The sequence below is a fragment of the Notolepis coatsorum genome, assembly GCF_963971535.1.
Source record: "Notolepis coatsorum genome assembly, chromosome: 6".
In the NCBI taxonomy this organism is placed as follows: Eukaryota; Metazoa; Chordata; class Actinopteri; order Aulopiformes; family Paralepididae; genus Notolepis; species Notolepis coatsorum.
Window position 1 is genome coordinate 114,850,558 of NC_140170.1, and position 17,889 is coordinate 114,868,446.

Consider the following 17,889-nt stretch of genomic DNA (forward strand, 5'->3'; position numbering starts at 1 on the left):
GCAAAGGAAGGCCCATTGAGCTCCATTGTAAGGGCAGACATCTCTATGGACAATATCTCCAAACCTCTGCAAATCACACAAAGTATGTCGCTGGATAGATGGCTCTCCAGGTCGGGGCAAACTATTTTTCTCTGTTTGGGTGAACTGTCCCTTTTTTAACAGTTGGTTTCCTTGTACAATACCCACCCACTCGCCAACCAATGTATTTTTTCTTTTGTGTGTCAGCTCAGAGTACAACATTGTTAATTCCATACATGTTTGCATAACCATATTGGGTGTGCAGACAGTCAGTAAGTGAATAGACATTAGTGTGTGTTTGTCCAGACTCCTCCACGAGTTAACGGTCTGTTCCTGTCACTCATCCTTTCTGTCTCCTCTCTTCTCGTCTATGTTCTGCGTCTCTCATTGTCCCAGATAAACTGTGTTCCTCCCCTTAACTCACCATTGCTGTTTCTTGTTCTATGCTTGTACTTGACTCATTCAATCTATATTCCTATTAATATTATTTATTTTTACAACAAGCTTAAATGTAGACCCCGCCCTTCATGTGATAGATTCCGCATTATCATCCACACTGGTCATTTGAGTTTTGGCATCGGCATCAGAGCCAGACTGTTAAAGACTTAAAAATAGAATATGAACACCAGTCATGTTCCTCCAGTGCCCATAAAGCAATAGTCAAATTGGTTTACCCCGACGTAGGCATCAGGAATGACGAGGATGCAAAGCTTGTTAGACGCATTGGAGTTTTCACTGCACATAGAAACAGTGGCACACTCTGGAGCCCTGCTGTAACGTCTTCACACACGCTTCTTTCACAAGCTGCTGTTGTTGGGCGTATACGTAGCTACCATGGGCTACTTCTGATTGGTGAGCAATGAGAGCACAGCACTTCTGATTGGTAAGCATGACTGGCACACAAGAAAAATTCTTGAATCAGACTCTGTATAACGTATCCCAAATCGCAACACCTGCTATTTGGGATACGTTATACAGGCTTTGCGATTTGCTAATCGCATAATTTCAAATCACCATTCCGATTTCAAATCGATTAATCGTTCAGCTCTAGTGTAGAACTACCACATGCCTCTTCCGATACATGTGGAGTCGCCAGCCGCTTCTTTTCACCTGACGGCGAAGAGTTTCACTGGGGGAACACGTGCGGAGGTTCACGCTATTTCCCCCAGATCCCCTCCCTGCTGAACAGGCGCCCCGACCGACCAGTAGGAGTCGCAGTTTACGACGACCAGGACACATACCCCACCGGCTTCCCACCCACTAACACTGCCAATTGTGTTAGTAGGGACGACTGACCAAGCCGGAGGTACCACTGACTGCTCGATTCGATCCCAGAGTCTCTGCGGTGGTAGGCGAGTGCTTAGTCCACTGCGCTACCCAGCCGCACCTCAACAACACTGTTTTAAACGACAAAAGGCGGTCCCTCCGGTCTGAAAGCGCCTTTTTCACAGTCTCCTCCCACTGACGTCCTCCTCAAGTTTCCCCCTGCCCATGCTTAGTAACTTATAGAGTGATGCTAAGGTTAAGTTGAGACTAACAGTGTTAGTCTATTATGTGGGCCTTGTGTTGTTGTTGTCCCCTGCATATTGAGAGCTCCCTTCCTACTGTATTGTGGCAATGCCCCGAGCCTGAAGACTTCAAGCAAAGATTACCTTCAGAAGCGGCCTGCACTTTGGAAGAATTCCTTTGGGGTACCTCGCATAAACGAGCAGAATGAACATATTGATTCCAAGACACCAATGACCTAATGTAGTTTCAGATAGGACAACAGAACAGCTCACCAACACATCATATTATCACGTGTGAATTTTTGGAGGTGTTTTTCTTGAGGTGTTTTTTTTAATCTGTACTGACCACCATTCCTGTTCCCATCTCTCCTCTTCCCTCTGTTTTCTCCATGTCTCTCCCTGCCCCCCTCTCTCGCTCTCACAGTCTTCCTCTGCTGCTATTTCTCCACAGCTCACCAAGCTTCACCAGCTGGCTATGCAGCAGAGCCCCTTCCCCATCGCTCCCAGTAACCAGGGCTTCACCGGTACGCACTGGGCTGGAGACACGAGGCTCTTTTAGTAGCCACTGGGAAAAGAGTCATTGACCCCCCCCCCTCCCCACACGCACACAGTGTCCACTCATGTGTATATATAAACCTTTAACTTTCTGTGAATGGGGTCTTAAACATTCCAGGATGGGGCCCAAAGGGGAAATGTAGTCTCCTATCCTAGGACCCAGGCTTATAATAAATATATATATATAGCAATATTATGCACCCTTCGGGGTCCAGTAGATTGCCCCATGAGTTTTAAGAAACACTTATTTAACTTTACAAAAGAGATGTGGATACAGGAAACCCTTGCTAATCCCAAACTCTTGTGGAATTGAGCTAGTATAGACTTGTGAAAAAGGGTCTAGATGTTGACTGTTTCCTTGACAGCAATGCATAAATCTAGCACCTGTAAGACCACACTCGGCGCAGCATTCTATTGAAATCTAGTGCCTGTAGGACCACAGTCATGGTTCTACTGTACTTCATAGGTTCCAAGATGACAGAAAATCTTTGCTCTCACCTTATATCAAATCCTCATTTTATTTTACCTTTATTTTACCAGGTAGTCACTTGAGATCAAAGATCTCTTTTTCGAGCAAGACCTGCCCAAAATGTAGTCTATTTTCTTACCCTGTATTTCTTGCCTTAGAGAACGTATTGTTTGTGTTGGAGAGTGTACATGTAATGGTGATTTCACCACTGCTCACTGTCCTTGGTTATTCTTCTTTTGTATAATTCTGTCAGGGATGGATGCTTCTGCCCAAACAAGTTCCCATGAGATGACCATTCCAAATGATGTAAGTGCTTCCAGAAGTGTTTTGTCATTTTTCTCTTTTACAATTGAGCAGTTAGCCTTTGAAGAATGCTGTACTGGACTCAACGATGCAATCGGTATAGCATCATTATCGAGCCCTACGTCCTCACACAATCTCACTATCTAGCCTAGAGCACACAATTTTTAATCCGAGGACAGATTCCTAGGTTTCAGTAGATATGAATATGCCATACTAGCTAACAGATAAATGTCGATAGTAATGGACTTAAAACTTAAAAAATATTATGTAATGGCTCTTGCATAACAAAATGGTGTCTCGGTTATGAATGTATTGCTCATTATAACTCAAATGATGCGTTAGAACAATCCGCTTATGAAGAACATGTTTATGAATTTGACTTGCAATACTGATAAATATGTATTTTGTATTTCACCTTTTTTACGGGGAAATTAAGTGGAAGCTTGAGAGTTTGACGCTACACTTATACTCATTGTAATATTCCATAGGTTATTTGTGTGGGGGACAGCAGGTTGAAGGATCTCAAAAGGGCACACAACATAATTTAGGAGCAAACATAAGGCAGCTGGAACCCACTCAGAAGCCCTAAGCAAGGAAAATGCATCCATAAAAATGCGTTATGCATTTGTGGGAATAAGTATATTTCACATTTTCAATAGTTAAAAAAAAAAGTAGTTTGTGTTTTAAAAGGCATGAAATACTATGCTGTCTACATCACATGTTCTTGTCTACAATGGAGCTTGTTAGTATGACGTTCATTAGCAGCATAGCAGTTGGTTTGATGCGTCTTTCCCTCATTTCCGTCGTAGTTGATTGGGTGCATCATCGGCCGCCAGGGGGCCAAGATCAACGAGATCAGGCAGATGTCCGGTGCCCAGATCAAGATTGCCAACCCGGTCGACGGATCCGCGGACCGCCAGGTCACCATCACCGGCTCCCCTGCCAGTATCAGCCTGGCGGAGTACCTCATCAACGCCAGGTGAGATCCACAGGAACCTCTTCACAAGCCTACTGTTGTTTTCCAAGGCGTTCTTCAAGTCTGGCTTTGTTATACACAGTATCTAGAGGGTAGGGTTGATATTGAAACAAATCTATTCTTAAAATCCCAAGATCGATCTTTTAATCTATGCTTTTTTCCAGTTATTGTGTAAAGAGCCTCCTGTCCCTGCGCATGTCTCTAGTTTGCCTTGCGCCGGGTTTCTGAACTACTACGGAAACTCAGTTCTCCAAATTACATCTTTTGACAACAATGGCAGATGCTGGCCCCCTGAAACCAGTGCAATCGAGCCTAATCCGTATCGAGTCAATCGGGACCTTGTGAATCAAAATTGGAAATTAATCTGGCAATCAGTGCTGATACCCAATCCTACTAGATGGGTGGAGTAGATAATGCACAGCTATGAATGCACACAATCCTTTGCTTTCACTTGATGTCTCACCCAGGGTTTCCATTAGAATTTTTTTTTGCAGGTCTGAGTGTCCGGTAGATTTCAATCTACCGGACAAATGGGATAAATTCCGGTCAGAGTTTATTGAGCTTAAAAACAATTGATGGGCCTATATAAAGAATGACATCATCAAGGCATTTATAATATTTTAACTTAAAACTAGGCTACTTTTGCGTATACAGTCATTAATATATTCCAAATAAAATAAGTCCCTCGAGACTTCGTGCTGCTGCCGACTTGAGGTGTCGGTGGGCAGTCTGCCCGACCTTAATAAACAGCAGTCTTTTATAATCACATTTTTATGAGCTAACGAATTCCGTTATATTGGACATTTGTATTAATTATATCAAGCGAAGAACTGAGAAATTTGGCAGAGAGAGACGGCAACATTATCGTGGGTTTGCGTGATGTATATCTCCACCTCCCAACGACTTGGTGCTGGTCATAATGTCCTGTGAAAATAATTCCCTCCAAACACAATTTGATTATTTGAATTGTATTAAAATAGGCTAAAATTAAATAGCCTATGCGATGAACGAAACAATCATTACATTTGTCGTTGCTTCACCAAGCAGCCGGTCTAATAATGACATCCTGTTGTCAGCGCGAGCTGGCTGCTGATATATTTACGTGAAGCATGGAGCAGGCAGAGCAGAGCAGCGGTGTTTTTAGGTCCGGTCTGGAAACCGCTCAGCAGCGCCCCCACCCAACAGCTGAATTGCCAATGGCTGAATTGGAGTACTGCACCCTGCCAAGTCATGCTTCTCGCAAATATATCAGCAGCCAGCTCGCGCTGACAACAGGATGTCATTATTAGACCGGCTGCTTGGTGAAGCAACGACAAATGTAATGATTGTTTCGTTCATCGCATAGGCTATTTAATTTTAGCCTATTTTAATACAATTCAAATAATCTAATTGTGTTTAGAGGGAATTATTTTCACCGGACATTATGACCGGAGAGATTAAATATGTCGGACTTCAACAGATTTTGCCGGTCAAATACCGGTAATTACCGGCTAACGGAAACGCTGGTCTCACCCCCCATCCCCTTTTGGGATGGCTATTCTGCAGCTGTGCTCTCAACCATTTGGTTTAATTCATTTTAGGGACTCAAAATTGCAGGAATCAAAGCAACTGACATAAGCTATGGCTCTGTTGATGTAGATCAACGCTTCACCACACTACAGCATGGAAGTCTGGTTTTCAAATCTTGCATTCAGTAAAGCACAATGCTGAAAGTATAGAGAATATCAAGTATGGTTTTGTGCAGTCTGGACTTTTCCTTTAACATTTAAAAAAAAAAAAAATGTAAGCCTTTCAAAGTTGTATAATTTCATGTAGGTCTGTATGTCCCATGCTGCTTTGCTTGGTTCTGTTTCTTTTACATTGCCCAACTGATCACCATATTTTCTAGGGTAGGGCATCTAATAATTAGCTAATCAGGTTTTTACAGCGGCCTAATTAGCTAACACACTTACTGCTGTGGCATGCACCGGCTCCTTGAGTTTGGGTTTTTTGTTCTTGAAATAAATCGCTACGTGTTGTGTCTCCCATCACCTCTGCTATTGCTATCGACCAGTTGCCCTATCAAAGTCATCGGTTTGTCTTCCACCTCGTCATTCTCTGCTGATGCTCATTCCTTCCTCCTAACATCCACTCTCCTCCTTGATCCATCGCCAGGGAGGTGATTTCTCTTCATCTCAGAATTATGTTTTGATCTTTTCTTTTTCTATTTTTATTATTTTATATATATATATATATATATATATATATGTCTTCCTGATCCCACCCAACCAACAACCACCACCACCCAATGTGGGACTGTATTGAGTATGGCCCCCCGCCCGCCCCCATGTTTGATGTCATGCAGTCCACCTAATTGAGTCAAAAGCCAAGCAATTAACATCATCTTTAGCTGTTAACTAGTATGTTAACATTTGCTCCCAGACATGGTACTATAAAACGCTCAATACACCGCAGTCTTAAGTAGGGATGGGTACCGAACTCTGTACTTTTAAGGGTATCGGCCGAATTACGTCGGTACTACAGAGTTATCGATTCACGTTAGATCAATTGGTGCCACATTTCGAGACCCAAAAGAATCCGAATTCCAATGACGCACAATTGTCATTTCATTATAGACACAGACCAGCACGGACCGTCAATGACATGCATTTGTCATTTAATAATAGACACAGACCAGCGCAAGCAATGTCCAATGTGTCTAACATGCTTTGCATCCTTGCAACTAGGGTTAGCTGCTAACTAAGCTAAGGTAACTAGAGTGACTCCACGACACCAGTTGCATTAGTGAGGATAGGGGGGTTGGGTGTTATATTGACAAGGCTTGACAACCAAGGTTCAAAGATAACTTCACACTTATTGGCTGTTAATTTATATATTGCTTCATGCATCGCGCTCCATACAACTGTGTTGACTTCCTAGTGACTGTGACATCACTCGAGTCAACTATGGCATCCAAGAGGCTCAAACTCAAACCTAATACATCACAGCGGTGGTGTCTGAGCCTCTCTCGCTCTCTTTGTTCAATGATTTAAAGTAGCCAAACGTTACACTATAAGTACTAACTGTATAGTTCATAATACAGGACTACTTAAAAATAGACTCTCCCTTCCACCTGATGGACACATATCCCCTGTACTACTATTATTTATATACATATAGAACTGCTCCACATGGATTTTAATATATCAGGCTTTACTGTAGTTTTAATGTAGTTGGTGTTTTTTTTTTATATAGTGGCGAGTGTCTATGTATTGTGACTGTATGTTTGTCTTTTAACCACTGCACAAATGAAGTTCCGAAAGGAAAATAAAGTAATTTGAAGTTTAATATAAACATTTAACCTTGGCCCTCATGTATCAATGCTGCGTACGCACAGATATGTTTCTAAGCAAAGTGTGGGATTTATCAATATGAACATGTGCTTGAGATTGTGCGTACATCTACTAGGGCTGGGCGATATAACGATAACGATAAATATCGCGATATATTTTAATAATCGATATCGAATATCGAAATTTAAAAAAAAAATCGAAAAATCGTTTTTTTTTTTTTTTTTTTTTTTTTTTTTTTTTTTACCTGCAACAGGGCAGTTTTAAAACCAGAGACAGTGGACAGACTTGTCTTTCTTGCCTGCAACTTAAAGTAATGGCTTTGCTTGTCCAAATGACAATACTGACCAAATTCAGATTTATTTTTCTCTTGTCCATTTATTTTGTTTGCTTTCTAATTTAAAATACATTTTGAAACCGTCTATACACAGTAGGCTATGTGTGCTAGCAGAACTAGACTCCAGTCACGAGTCACAGTGCACATGTGCGGTGGTTTGTCCACCAAAAAAGCGCCAAAAGATCGAAAATAAACTAGCAGAGCCAGAACTGTTCAACTCCTCTGGAGCCACAGCCAGCAGAGAAGCCGGTTTACTTTAGCTTTTAAACCAGCTGCAGCCTGAGAACTGGAGTGTGAGGGGATGTAACACTAAAGATGGCGGCAATGACAAATAATTGCTGCAAAATAAACATACATCTGTTGTTAAAAAAAAAAAGAAAAAATGTTTTTTTTATTTTTTTTTAATTTTTTTTTATACTTATAACAATTCGATAATTATCGATATCGAGAAATAAAATAAAATTATCATATCGTTATCGCGATATGATTTTTTTCCATATCGCCCAGCCCTAACATCTACGCACAGCTCCGACCGTGCGTACATGGCACAAAGCGGTAGAATAGGAACACTGCAACAGACAGAATACGCTTTCATGCAGCGCACGAAGTTAACTCTTTGACTCTCCGGCCAGTGGCGGGTAGATCGGAAAATTCTACCCGCCAAGCATATTTCTTATTTGCTAAACTTAATACAACTTGTAAATGAGTTAATTCTTGTTATTTGTCCGACAGTATTGTGTCCCAATGCTAATTACATATGGTAATTAAACATTAAAACACCTGCGGCTTATAGTCCAGTGCGGCTTATATATGTACACATCATTCAATTTAGCTGCTGTGGCTTATATTCAGGTGCGGCTTATAGTGCGAAAATTACGGTAGATAAGCTATTACGTTGAAGAATAGACACTTAAAGAGGCCAGAGTTAAATTTGTACTCTCTCTCTCTGAAGTGACTTCTCGCTATCTGCAAACAGCTCCACTGTCTGTGTGTATACTTGGTAGCCTCCAGATGCAGCCAGGATTATCCGGCGCTGCAGCTGGACCCTATTGGTATACTGTGCTTTGGTCAAATTACATTCAGCAAGCCCTCAGCTCGAATACGCATCGAATCAATGTTATAAGACATTGATATCAGGAGCTATCTGTAGCTACTGCTAGCCGGCTAAATAACGTTAAGACAACGCCTCAGTGAACTATTTAGTTTACTGGGACATATAGAGCTAACGTGAGCTAACGTTGCCTACCGAGCGAACGGAGGTATTATGCACTTGACTATTGCTGGAGCATGCACAGAGAAGAAAAAGGTATGCATCTTCTTGTCTAACTCCAGGGTAGAATAAGCTAATTTCCCAAAATGTTGGAGTTTTCCTTTAAGCAAGTTAGGGCTGGGCGATAAAACGATAACTATCGCGATAAATTATTTCCTCGAAATAAACATGAAACGTGGTCGCAAAGTTTCGATATATCGATTTTCCAAGCTTGGATATGAGCACGCACTAACGACCAATCGGTGAAGGAGATGGCCGAGAGCGAAGGAGACCCGGAAGGAGACCCAGAGGTAGGACTCACTCAACAACAAGGCTTGCTAGGCTAATTAGCTTGCACGGCGATGTTTTATATATTTACGTGCCTAGTATGTGTGTGGCGTGAATTCTGAGGCCACGTTTATAGTAGTGTGGGGTATACAGTGGACGTCGTTTCAATATATTGTGGCGGAAGAGAGTACCGTACTTTTCGCACTATAAGCCGCACCTGACTATAAGCCGCAGCAGCTAAATCGAGTCACATATAAGCCGCACCGTTATATAAGCCGCAGGGTCGAAAAATGGGGGAAAAAGCCGCGGCTTATAGTCCGAAAAGTACGGTATTTTTGTGTCATATTTAGCACATTGTCATGGAATACACTGCTTAGAAGCAACAGGCTGGCTAGGATAACTAGCTTGCACGGCGATGTTTTATATATTTACGTGGCGAGTATGTGTGTGGCATGAATTCTGAGGCCACGTTTATAGTAGTGTGGGGTATACAGTGGACGTCGTTTCAATATATTGTGGCGGAAGAGAGTATTTTAGTGTCATATTTATTACATTGTCATGAGATATTCCGCTTGTCGGCTAACTGCTAACGTGCGCGGACTGATGACGACATCAACTCGACTCGAGACATTCGCAGCAGCATAAGAAGTTAATTAAACTTGACAGACATTATATCGACGATAATTATCGATATCGAATTATATGAAAATAATTTTATAATTTTATCGCGATAACGTTTGGTCATATCGCCCAAAGCAAGTCTCCCCTGGCAAGATCTTAATCTAACTTTAAAAAACCTAAACGAAAAAAGGGTTATTTTCCAGTATGACTATCACAATGACTCGAGTGCAAAAATAATGGTTACACGTTTTTATTTTCCATTGGGTTGCACGGGCAGCAATTTGCTTCTGTGACTCGTTCATTTCAGTCATTACAGTGCAAATTAGGGCTGCATGATTAATCGTTTTTTAATCGAAATCGCGATTTGGAATGATGCAATTATCAAATCGCCAAGCCTGCAATAATTTTTTATTATTTTTTTTAACCAGGAAGTCGCATTGACATACAAGATCTCCTTTGCAAGGGAGACCTGGCCAAGATGACAGCAATACCATTTGCAATACATCACACAGCAATTAAATGTGCGATACATCACACAAGAACATAATAAATGTGCATGTATATACAATATACAATGCATCACATCACATCACAAAAACACAAAGCAGAATAGTCTACATATTAGTAAAAGTGTATAATACAGGGTAATACAGTAATTTTGCAGTTGGGACCCGACTACAGAAGACAGCAACATTCTTCTTGTAGGAAGTTATGTAATACAGATTTAAATTCACCAAGAGAGACCGGGGTGTCTAAGTGGATAATGGTCCTGTAGCCCATTCCATGCCCAAGGTGCGAAGCTTGAGAAAGCTGTTCCTAGCTAACCCTGCTCAAGACAGAAAACATCTGAGCTGAGTAAGGAAAGGGTGGGGGGGAGCGGGGCTCGGGGGGGGGGGGCACGTCTCTCTCTACTGGTTCAATTAATGTAGAAAAGTAGAAAAACGTTGCACTATAAAAACGAACTGGATAGTTGATGATAATAAACATTTAACTTCATTAGCTGAAGTTAGGGCTGTCTTAAATACTTCGAAGCTTCGTTCGATGGCACAAGCTTCGAACATTAAAAAAAAATCGAAGTCCCCCGGCCATTGGGTGGGGCCGGGGGACAAATACACTGGGAGGAAAGTAACCCAGCTCAGCACTGCCCAAATTATATCATCACTATTGCCTGTTTGAAGGATATCATCTTCAAACACATATACACCTACATGCCTTGTAGAATTCCACACATAAGAAAGAAAGATACTGGGATGAATAAACAAAATAGGAAATAAAATGTAGAAATGCATGCAATACATAAATAAATATGAATCTCCATATATGAAATAGAACATTTAGATAGGTGCTACTGAGATGTTTTGGTGAGTTCTTTGTTTTTTTGTGGAAGTAGCCCTTCTTAAAAATGCATGAACATTCACTGATAATTGGTCTGTAGTGGAGTCTACAAGGTCTACATTGCCGGACCATGTAGAATCCGGACCTTGTAGACTGACATAATTTTGTGCATAGTTTAGTCTACACAGGCCATATTTCAAATAATCAAAATTACTTCTTCATTCATTCATCTTAAACATTCTTGATTTGGGGGATTGGTAGTTCCCATGAAATCTGAAGTTGTTCAAACGACAACAGCGATCCACCTTGAATTAAATCACACAGCCGAGTGAAACCTTGTTGGCTGCGTCACAGTCACGAAAGGGGCTACTTAATTCATTAATCCAATCCACTTTATTTATAGAGCACATTTAAAAACAATGACATAAGATAAAAAAAAAAAATATATAATAATTTTTCGAAGCTTCGAATTAAAATCGAAGCTCGGCCACGAAGATTCGATTGCCAAAAAAAGCTTCGAAGGTCAGCCCTAGCTGAAGTATTCTGAAATCATTTAAGCCATTCTCTTTTTCTGTGTGTGTGCACGCGTCTCATATCTGGTCTGACATCAGAGGAGTTTGATAGTATTTACTGAGGATTGCCAGATAATGTTGATATTTAAACACAAAAAAAATTATAATACAAAATAAATATACATGATCATGCAACATAAAAAAATTAATTTGTAGGGACAGTTTGGGAGAGGGAGGTAAGGTGTTGTGAAGTTTACTTCAGAGAGGGAGAGTAAAGTACAGAAAAAAAGGTACCGTTGGGTACCGTACCGGTATTGATTCCCAGGTAAAAAAGAAACATTTTCAGACTCTGTGTCCCGAACAGACCCACCGCGTAGGCCAGATGCAAGCCGCATTTTACAATAAACCTCTGTGGGGCAGCTTAAAAAAAATTATAAACGCAAATGTAATCGCAATCGCAATATCTGTCAGAAAAATCGCAATTAGATTATTTCCCCAAATCGTGCAGCCCTAGTGCAAATGTCGTGTCGGCTTGTCATTTATTTCTGTCAATGTGCTGGTTGTGTAGGACTGCGTCATTCAACAACCTTTGCTCCTGGCTGTTAGATTCTGATCAATCAGCCAGTATCACCTCTTCATCTGTTGGCTTGTGTTATCTCTTTATCCGTTGACCCTGCGTTGTGTTTTATCTCTCCGACGTCTTCTCATACTGGCTGATACAATCTTTGTCATCCCCTTTAATGCAATCCGCAAGCATACGAATTTGACACTAGGCCGCGTAGTACCTTTCTTGAAAAACGTTGTTTATTACATAAACAAAAGCCTCAGCTCAGATGTTATCAGATTGTATTGTCCTTGCTATCGTCTCCTCTGCTGTTAAGTCCAATAGTGGCCAAGGCCTTGTCGTTAGCCAGAACCCTTCTCCCGTTAGCCGAAGCTAATGATGATGTGTCATTTCCCCACCCCCCCACCGGCGAGGGTGAGAGGGATGAGAGTCTCTGATGGTTCCTCTCTCCTGTGTGATTCGTTTCTTAGTCTGCCCTTACCCGGAAGAAAACTGCCGTTATATGATCTTCGTCATAGCAACGACAGGCCCGCCCCTCTTTCCTTACGCTAGTTAGCTTAGCCTGTTCAGCGGCTAACATTATCCCATCGCTCGTGGCAATTATATTGAATGTCATTGATCTACCGGTCGATCACGGCCGACTGGTTGGGCACCACTGGTCTATTGAAATAAATGCAGTCGAACAAGAAAGTTTGGTAGACTGCAATGGCTAACGCTAACGGCTAACGCTAGTTAGCTTAGCCTGTTCAGCAGCTAACATCCCATCGCTCGTGACAATTATATTACATGTCATTGATCTACTGGTCGACCACGGCCGACTGGTTGGGCACCACTGGTCTAATATAAATAAATGCATTGGAACAAGAAACCAATGTATAGACATAGCAATGGCAAACAAAATTGCCAGGCCTAATGCGAGCCAGAGAAGTGTGCTTTGTGTAACGTGGCTTCATGTTTTCATCCACTGAGCTGTGAGGCTCCACATGCTTGTTCTTGGTTGAGGTCTGAACTCGCAAATTGCCCATAAATATCGTTTTTGTGGGTATTGTCCTGTTGTTGCTGTGTGGTTTTATCTGCCCAAAATTCAAGCAAGCATGAAAAGCATTACAGTAACGACGTTGTGTGTGTCACGAAGAAGAAATAACGATTAAAACCCGAGTTTTCTCGGGTCTTGGCACTCGACACATGGCGAGTTAACCCGACTAATCTCGTGGTTGGCACTGAATGGGTTAATGATAAATGAGGCCCTGGAGTGCTGTTCTGAAAGAAACTGTCCAGTGACTACTCTGGTCTCTACAACCATATGACCAAGCAGCACATGTCACAACACCAGTGATGCTTCTGAAGAAGGCAGTAGATTTTACTGTCAAAACATCAAGATAAAGAAAATTCTGTCATATAGGATTTTCTGCCATTTTTACCCCTACTCTCCCTCCTAGCATGTTCACCCGATTCCCGCTATCTTTAATGTGACATTTAGATAATTGATAGGCCAAACCACATGACCACCAGATCCAATCAAATTTCGGAAAAGAGCATGGTAAAGAGGAAGTGGGAACACGCTGTCCGATTTGCACCAAAAGTTCTGTGCCATCTTGCCTAGTGGTGGTTCTATTCTCGTAAAGCTAAAAACATGAACTGCTCCTCAACAGCTTGCCTGATCATGATATTTGAAGGGTGTTGTTACTTTGTGATATCCTGGTGTTATGAGACCTGAAACTACAAACTGCTTTTGTTTCCTACTCTTCCTAATCTCACGTGATTCTCACTAAACCTCATGTGTGGCATCTAGTGACCACCATTTTATAAAGTTGTATAAAGACAGTTGGTCAGCCAGACTGTTGGACCAGATTAGAGGCGTTGGTCAAAAGGTGGGTTGAGGATTCAGCCCTTTTCTGGGGTATACCTGCTGTCGGTGACTGACTGTAAATGTCCAGGTTAAAGGTGCTAGAAGTGGTATTTTTGCTAAATAGCTCTACATTCCAACAGCCATCACTGGGTCTCCCAGTCCACTCTGCAGTAAACACAAAATACATTTGCTGGTATCCCTTCCTACTTTATCCAATCCGGTGAGAGAACCCTCGATATTTTTACTTATTTCAAGAAATCTTGCCAAGCCAAATTTGCTTACTGCTATGGTAATGGTAGATTATTTAGTTGTTTCAAACACACGTTTGCTTGTTTTTATTTCTTATTTTTGTCAGACCATTTTTGCAGTGTGGAGTTCTCTCTCTTTATTGGATAAAATGGGAATGGGATACCCAGGACATTTTTCTGTTTACTGCAGAGGAGGGGACTGGGAGACACATTTTACTGATCAGACCCTCTATATCAGTGATGGCTGATGAATGTAGAGCGATTTAACATGTAGACCACTCATTTTAACAAACAAAAGAATACCACTTACAGACCCTTTTTTTTAATCAAGGATGGTCCGTGGGGGCAGCCATACTTAATACACACATTATTTCCCCTTTTATTATTTTTTGTTGCTTTTCTCCTGATCACATCCCTGAGTGATCACCCAGTTCTCCCTGACCTCTGACCCCTACCCCCAGTCCCTCCCCCATACTCACCGGCCTACCCTGTAACCCATCCCGATTGTGTGTCCCTCTCCCTCTCTCTCCTTGTCTCTCTCTTTCTACAGCGTAGAGTCCTCTAAACCTCCTCCTCCCTCCTCCTCCTCCTCCTCCTCGAACCCTGAACAGACCAGCCTGTGCCCTCTCTCCACTACTACCACCACCACCTCCTCCTCCGCCGCTACCTCCTCCTCCTCTTCCTCTTCCTCCTGTGTGGTGCCCCCCTCAGCCTCCCTCCCTCTGTCCTTGTTGGCTCCAGGGCCTCCTCCTCCCTCCTCTTCTTCCTCTGACTCCCTGCTCCCCAGCTCTCCCACCTGTGTCTCCAGCCTACTCAGTCTCAAGCCCCTCCCCCTCCTGGCCCTCCATGTTGTCAGTGGGGCCAGTAATCCTGCCCACTCCGCCCCCCCTGAGCCCAAACATGCCTCAGAGCTGGGCTCCAAGTCTAAAAGGCGAAGGCTCTCCCCTTACTAATGATGGAAACCCAAGTCATCTACTACTATTACTACTACTATTACTACTAAAGTACTGACAGTGCTCCTTGCTGTTATCTGTACCTACACTTGCTTTTGTATCTGGCTGTGCCATGCTTATTACAAAAGAAGAGAAAAAAATGCATACACATACACAAAAACAAGATATGTAACAAAGCCAGAATTGTGGCTGCTGCCATATTTCTAGGGGTAAATACCCATAGCTTGGTCTTATTATTATCTCTCGCTCTGTTTTTAAGGAACGTTTGAATTCTTCAATCAGCATGTCTAGTGGACACTGAATCACATGAATGAAGTGACTTGTTTTACAAAAGCATATTTCTCTCGTTCTCTGTAAGCTCTGCTCAGGTAGCGCCTTCCTCTCTCTTAAGATGTCACAGATGTTGTTGTATTTCATTTACAGAGATTTCTTTCACACTGAATAGCTCCTAAGCTGGTAGTAGCAATTATTAAAATCAAATCCTCAATCTGCTGTTCATGCCACTATGTATTTCTTCCCAAGCAAGGATAATTGTATGCTCGGTTAAAAGTAATCTGCCCTCAGGTATTGGAACAAATCACCCTTTAGATAAGGGACATACATTTTTTTTATAGATAGAAACGGATCGGTCCTCTTTTTATTTGCGGTTTAGTAGCCTGATAGTCCTGCTCACATGCTAGGCTGAGCTATTCATTTTAGGTAGTTTCTGCTATAGTCACTATAACAGAAAACCACGCAGTACAATAGATGGACGATAAGTGTCAATATATTTCCCTGCTCTAGTTCTAGGTTTTAAGATGGAACTTTAGTTTATTTATTTATTTGCACAGTAGTTGGATAAAAAAAAAACATGATAAAAAGCTGTTAATTGTGCAGGAGAGGAAAGTCCTCTCCTTACACCTACAAAACAACAACGTTTATATGACTGTTTTGAGCTTTAAACTTCGGTTTTTAGCAGGTTACAAATGGCCCTTTCTTAACCAGAGCGTTCAATTTGCTGATTAATGTCTTAATGAGCAAGATTTTCTAATGCTAAAAGTAAAAGGTTGATGTCGGTTTTGTCTATGATTGCATGGCTTACTCTCTCTCTCTCCCTCCATGGTCTCTGGATGGATCTCTCTCTCTCCCTCCTTCTCTCTCCCTCTCTCTCTCACACTCACTCTCTCTCTCTCTCCCAGGCTCTCCTCTGAAGCAACAGGAATGACAGCCAACTGATAAGACACTGCATCTCTGCACTAACCACCACTTTTATACCATCGGCTCCCATAAGCAGTCAATGCAACTATCCAACTTACAGTTTATATAGAAATATATATACACACCGCCTCTCCCTCAGTTCAAATCATGTCAACCACCATTTAATTTGATCTGCTGCATTTGTTATTTATTTTGTTTTTAGTCAAAAGAAAACAAGGATTTGGTTTTTTTTTTCTTTCTTTTAAATCCCTTTGAGTCCAGTTGGAGGTTTTAATGATTTATTATTGTTAGATTTCCTTTTTGTTGGATGGACCTCTCGCTCTCTTTCCCTATCTTCCTTTACCATCACAAAAGAGTAGAGGTGGATCAATCTGAATAGACATATAGGTTTAGTTCTGTACAGTCAGATTTTTTTTCTTTTAAAAAAGGAAAAGATGAAGAAAAAGTAGCAAAAAAGAATAGATGACTTTTATTCTGGGTTTTTTTCTTATTATTTTTATCCCCCTTTCTCCCCCCCCATCCTTAAAGTCCATTTATTAATTTGCATGCATTTGATATTTCACAATCCCACTCCACCAGCCTGTCATTTCAGTTTTGAAGCTCATTAAAACGGGATTCAGGTTTTTGTCACCGGCAGGGTGTGTAGCTCCTTACTGTCACTGATTTGGGGTATGATGATAAACATATCTTAACACTAGAAATGGCAATTGCATTCATTTGAAATCATTTTAAAACTGTACTACTACGCACGTCCCGCTCCCTGCCCCCTTATTCGTGTCATTCCTGTTTTTTCCACCTTCCCCCTGTTGCCCCCGTGATCCTTTTTTGTTGGGACTTTTGCCAGGGCTGGGAGGTTTTTGGGTTTTTTTTGCTCTAGGGCTAGGAGGAAGCAGAGAGGACTCTCCTCGCTTTTTTTGTAAAGACTGATATATACTACTAAAAAAAAGAAAAAAAAGAAAAGAAAAAAAAATGTTGGAATATTTGTTTTAAAAATGGAGGAAATATTTTTTTTAACTACCAAAGGGGATTAACTCCTGAACATTGACTGGTCTGTCTATACATGTGATGATGAGGCTAAAGAACTGAATCATTAAGCTCTGAAACTAGACAAAGAAAGGGTCTTGAGTGAACACTAGTTTTCCTGCTCTTTGCTTTGCTCAAGTCAGATTTTATTTTTATTATTTGCAGGAAATTAAAGAAAAAAGAGAAAAAAAACTTTTGTGCACGTTTTTGAAAGACTGTAGACCTGGGTGCCACAATGTTGTTTAAAAAAAAATTACAGAAATAAAGATGTGAAATGCTCAAACTACAAATTGTCTTGAGATTTTATTTGTTTACCAATTGCCTGATAAGTCAAATGAACACACAGTAGACATTTGAGGTGAGGTTTTTATTTTAATTTGTTTCTTAAATATTTAAATATTTATTGTACACAGTTACAATACATAATGCAGTATAAAAAAACATTTCAATTCAATGGAGCCGGTTTGAATCACCATTTTGAGAAACAAGATGTGCCTTCACCGCCCCGACGGTAGAGGGCAGTAGTCTTGCTTCTTGGCAACATCACTATCTTC

The 17,889-nt window shown here is 41.3% G+C and overlaps 1 protein-coding gene across 3 annotated transcripts in view; it reads left to right on the top strand.

Moving 5' to 3' along the window:
• The window catches only part of LOC311230792 (poly(rC)-binding protein 2-like), a gene marked incomplete at its 3' end in the record, with an annotated part of 36,622 nt that extends 19,003 nt beyond the window's left edge, over nt 1-17,619 (top strand). Inside the window, exons 10-13 of one of the 3 annotated variants that reach the window (XM_084317162.1) lie at nt 1,951-2,050; nt 2,804-2,856; nt 3,663-3,832; nt 14,713-15,115. In XM_084317162.1, the coding sequence (XP_084173288.1) occupies nt 1,951-2,050; nt 2,804-2,856; nt 3,663-3,832; nt 14,713-15,115 (726 nt within the window). Of the gene's footprint in view, nt 1-1,950; nt 2,051-2,803; nt 2,857-3,662; nt 3,833-14,712; nt 15,116-16,293 lie in introns of those variants that run through there. The other 2 variants (XM_084317164.1, XM_084317163.1) reach the window with 2 other exon arrangements.
• Nucleotides 17,620-17,889: the final 270 nt, after the last annotated feature.